This window comes from Microtus ochrogaster, unplaced genomic scaffold (assembly GCF_000317375.1).
Source record: "Microtus ochrogaster isolate Prairie Vole_2 unplaced genomic scaffold, MicOch1.0 UNK13, whole genome shotgun sequence".
NCBI classification, from domain to species: domain Eukaryota; kingdom Metazoa; phylum Chordata; class Mammalia; order Rodentia; family Cricetidae; genus Microtus; species Microtus ochrogaster.
This window is the reverse complement of record NW_004949111.1, coordinates 6,706,468-6,710,926: the sequence shown is the minus strand read 5'-3', so window position 1 is coordinate 6,710,926 and position 4,459 is coordinate 6,706,468. Positions and strand designations below refer to the sequence as shown.

Genomic DNA, 4,459 nt, shown 5'->3' with positions numbered 1-4,459 from the left:
TGAGCGGCAAATGCTATAATGGTAGAAGTGGTCAATAAGAAGTTGAGATATAGTCCCCAGGGTGCGCATTAAAACAAGGAAGCTCTGGAGACAGGCAGCAGCTGAAGGAGCAGAGGATAAGTGAGATGTTAAGACCAACTCATCTCGTGCTTGGTAGTTCATTTCATATGGAGCTGACTCCATGGTTTCTGAAATACAGTTGAGCTGGATAAATTTGCCTGTCAACAAAAAGAAACGAGTAGAGAAACAGATTGGAGGAAGTTCGCTATTTTGTACTATGTAGCAGGTAAGAGGTGATCTGAAATTATTTTCAAGTATTGGGTCCTGATTTTCATGGAGAAAAAATCACCTGAGAATATTGAGAAAGGCAGTTACTCTTCCTCTTGTGTTTCTTTTGCATGAGAATATAGGATGAGACACAGTACCTTTGTCTTTCATTTTATGAAACATGACCATTATTTGGTACGCAAACCTATATTAAATATAGTGACAAACATTTAAAAAATAAACTTCCATGTTTATGGATGCTAGTCCATTTCCTTCTCTGTAAAGTGTTCTCAGCTGTAGCTGAAGAGATTGCTTAGCAGTTAAGAATGGTTGCTAGGCCAGTTCCCAGCTGCCTGTAACCAATAGGAAATCTGACACCTCTGGTTTCTATAGACGTGTGTGTGTGTGTGTGTGTGTGTGTGTGTGTGTGTGTGTGTGTGTTTGGGTACACCCCATACACACACTGAGAAGTGGGGGCAATACAAGCAATTCTTTAAAATGTGCAGTTTAAAAATCATATTAATGACACATTGAAAGAGTAGGAGCCCATTAGTTTCCGTGGCTGTTTTAATGGAGCAGTTGTTTTACAGTTAAGAGGAGCAGTGGCATCAACATTTGTCATTATTCTCCGTTATTTCCATCTTCAGGAACTTCAGAATCTCCTTGTTCTCCTTGGCATAGTGGAAAGTATCAAAATCCTAGAAATGAAATTGTAGTTAATCAGTTGTGATCATTCTTAATTACAAATTAAATTCAAGTGTTGCCTGCTAATTATTATGCCCAGACTTTTGCAAACTTCTGCTAAGAAAGATAGATCATTTCCCGAGAATATCAGTTACTGGACACCATAAAGAATGATAAAAACATACCTAATTATCTCTCGCCAAAAAGTGACAATCTTTTTATTATTAAATATTGTCTTGTTGTTAGAAACACAATTAAGTTATTCTGTAGATAAGTAAACCTGACTTTCATACCTCATACATTGACATTTACCCACATATATGACTTTAAGTTATGAAATATAGCCAAATAAACAAGTATTCATTCTTACTCCACAATATTCTTGACCATTGAATATCTGAGGTGGTACAGCATTAGGAGAGTCAGCCTTAGTCCGCATTTCTTCCAGTGCTTGGGGACTGACAGTTATATCAATTAACTCATACTTAATGTTGTAAGAATCAAAAATCCTCATAACTTCATTTTGGTTCTGTTTTACCTAAATAGTAAAAAAGAGACAGAAAGTTCTTCATTGATTTGCTCTAATACCTTTTATGTTTTGTTGTCTTGCTTATCCATTATGTTATGAAAGAGTTACAGCCATTGTTGGTGGCAAGTTTGGGTACAAAAACAATTAGTCAATTTTGTTGTTAGATCATGCATATATATATATATATATTGTATAAATATATTTAACATATTGGTCATATCTATTAGGTTACACCACACACACATATTGCACAATGTGAAACTGAACAGAACCACAGATTTTTTAAAAAAAAAGATGTGTGGCAATATAAGAAAACTCATATATATATAAATATTTGTACAATCAGTACATACTAAAAATTAAAAAGATGATAATAGTGATCAATTTCTAGGCCAGCTTGGATCACTTCTTGAGATCTTTCTTTGAAAACCAACAACCTGTGTGTTTACATGTCTATATATCAAATAGGGAAAACAATAATCAGGAATTAAATCAGAAAATTGAGTGAAAAATTACCTCCCTCATGAAGCTAAGCTCTAAAAAATGTGAAAGGACAAAAATGGCTAATTTGTGCTGTGTGATTGAATTGCCAAAATTTGTACCCTATACTAACAATGTTTGTCAGATTTTTCTTTCTGTTTCCTTTCTGGCTAAAGTAAAATTGCAGCTGCTAGTTGTTTTCCTAAACTTACTTTATAACCAAAAACTGAATAACCACAACATAAATATTAGGTAAAGTTGAGGTTTTTGTGTTTTCATGTGTTATCTTGGTAATTTTGTCAAATACTATTTCTGATACGAGAATGTGAAAACTATTGTTCAAGCCCCAACCCCAACTTATTGAAGTGGGATTTCTGTAAAAGTGAATGTCAGTAAGGTTTTTGTTTGATGTTCAAAGGTGTAACTCAGTCACACTTCCAAAACGCTTGTCTGTATCCAAAATACAGCAGAAAAATTTCTAAAACTCCTAAATTCAATGTTTTCACTTTCTTATTACTTCTTTATAATTACAAAATCTGTTGTATGAGACTTAAGCCATCGTCTTATAGTATTTTTCTCAGTCTTCCCAGATGAACCCATTAAGAGAATGGTTGCATAGAACAGTGATATCCTGTGCATGACTCACAGTCTGGCAGCATCAGCATCACTTCCACCTCAAATCTACAGTATTAGCAATGCTGAGGGTAGTACCAGGAACAATCCGTTCTAGCATCCCTGCCAGATGATGGTTATGCAACAGTTTGAGTGTCGGAGATCAGCAGTTTAGTGTATTGCATTCTTTGTGGTTCTTACTTGAAATCATCGACTTTTACAGACTGGGATACCCAATAGCGTATAAGACACATGCTGTTTATTGTTCTTTGAAAACTAGTGAAATATCTCAACTTTCTTTAAAAGTTTTTAAACTTTTCATTTTTGTGTAAAAACGCTAACACCCTTGACCAGGCTTTATATAACAGCAGTCTACTTTTCCTAGGCTGAGATAAAATCTTATTCCTCCCTTCAGATAGAGGGTATGGCATGCAGCAAGGGCATAATGAATGCTTGGCAACTATTTATTTGTTGTTGTAAAAGTGATAAATTTAAGGGCAAAAGTTCTAATTCTTCAGTTTTTATTTGAGCACAGTGCCTGCTGAATTTGAAGACAATGCGATAAAAGAACATGTAACATGCCAACATTCAGAAAGATTGCATTTGCCAATGACATTTTGAATATTCTGTGTTAAATATACTAAAATTCATCTCACTCTTTTCTTTTATAGGTGACTAATAATGAATTTCAAGTTTCATAAGTGGCTTCCATTATGTTTCTATTGGGAAGTGCTGTTCTATAAAATAATTCATCTAAACTTTAATTTGTGACCTATACAAATACATTGACTTCTTAGAAATAAACAATTGGCCTCTTAATGGGTTGCTTGGTTTTCTCTGGGAATTTTGGCTCTACACCAACTGCCATCTTTTTTCTTTTCCATCCTAAATGGAGTTTACTAATTCTTGTACATTTGAAGTATTGACAAAATGATTGGATTCTTTAAGGTAGTTGAGTTCAAGATACCAGAAACTTGCAACATCAGTCAATTCTTAGCGACAACCTGAATAAGAGAACTAAGCACCCTTCTGGTAAGTCCTTACATGGCCCACATTCATGCAACACAGTAAAATAAAATCAAACTTCAAAAGGCAGAAAGGCTATGATAGTCTAAGCAAAATTTGGAAGTCCGACTACACAGTTTCGCTCTAATCCCCTCCAGTTTCCTCCCTCCAGCTGAGGCCCTTCCCACTCACCTCCCTAGATCCTGACACGCTGGCATAATAAATTTTAATGTTACTCATGGTTCCCAGCCTGCTGTTACTCTTCAAAAGTAACAGGTCTAACACTTTACTGGGGACTGGCTTGCTGGAGACTGAACACGGAGCCAGGCTGAGCTTTGCTTTCTTTGTGAAGGTTGCTAAGGGCCTGCACTCAGGATTGGCTAAGGAGCAAATGCCCCTTGTGGTGCAAGCAGGTGCCCATTCTGAGGAAAGCTGGTGCCTAGTGACCAGAGGGCAGAAAGCTCCGCCCACCTGCCCTGAAGGGAGGGGAGAGAAGGCTGTGCTCCCTAGAGTGACACACACTGGCTAACACCTCTCAGCCCATCTGCCAAGTACTGGGGTGGAACAGGGCAAACAAATTCAGCCTACAGTGCTGCTAGGTCTTTCCTCTTCTCTGTTTAGGAAGGGAGGCCAGTTGCTTCCTTGCTGGCCACCAAGGCTTCCTCTGCGACAGGAAACCCTTTAAAATACAGTGTGGCATGTGTCGAAAAGAGACTAATAAACTCGTGTTGCCTTAATTTGTAGGGACAGTACAAACAGATCCAGGCAAGACATTACTGACACAGCAACATTTCCCCCACTCTTTTTTTTTTTGTTTTTGTTTTTGTTTTTCGAGACAGGGTTTCTCTGTAGCTTTGGAGCCTGTCCTGGAACTAGCTCTGT

General features: G+C 37.1%; 1 protein-coding gene across 1 annotated transcript; it reads right to left on the bottom strand.

Moving 5' to 3' along the window:
* Positions 1-834: 834 nt before the first annotated feature.
* LOC113458259 (SH3 domain-binding glutamic acid-rich-like protein 3) lies at positions 835-3,882 on the bottom strand. The gene is made up of 3 exons (XM_026789030.1): positions 3,770-3,882; positions 1,322-1,489; positions 835-965 (listed from the first exon to the last, which is right to left on the bottom strand). The coding sequence occupies exons 1-3, from the start codon at positions 3,815-3,817 to the stop codon at positions 876-878; spliced, it is 306 nt and encodes a 101-aa protein (XP_026644831.1). The 5' UTR covers positions 3,818-3,882; the 3' UTR covers positions 835-875.
* Positions 3,883-4,459: the final 577 nt, after the last annotated feature.

Excerpts from the sequence above, each read along its gene's own strand:
- LOC113458259 (XM_026789030.1), bottom strand. The coding sequence starts at position 3,817 with ATGAGTAACATTAAAATTTATTATGCCAGCGTGTCAGGATCTAGGGAG. Across the intron at positions 1,490-3,769 it reads GCGTGTCAGGATCTAGGGAG|GTAAAACAGAACCAAAATGA; the intron begins GTGAGTGGGAAG and ends TTTACTATTTAG. Across the intron at positions 966-1,321 it reads ATGGTCAAGAATATTGTGGA|GATTTTGATACTTTCCACTA; the intron begins GTAAGAATGAAT and ends TTTCATTTCTAG.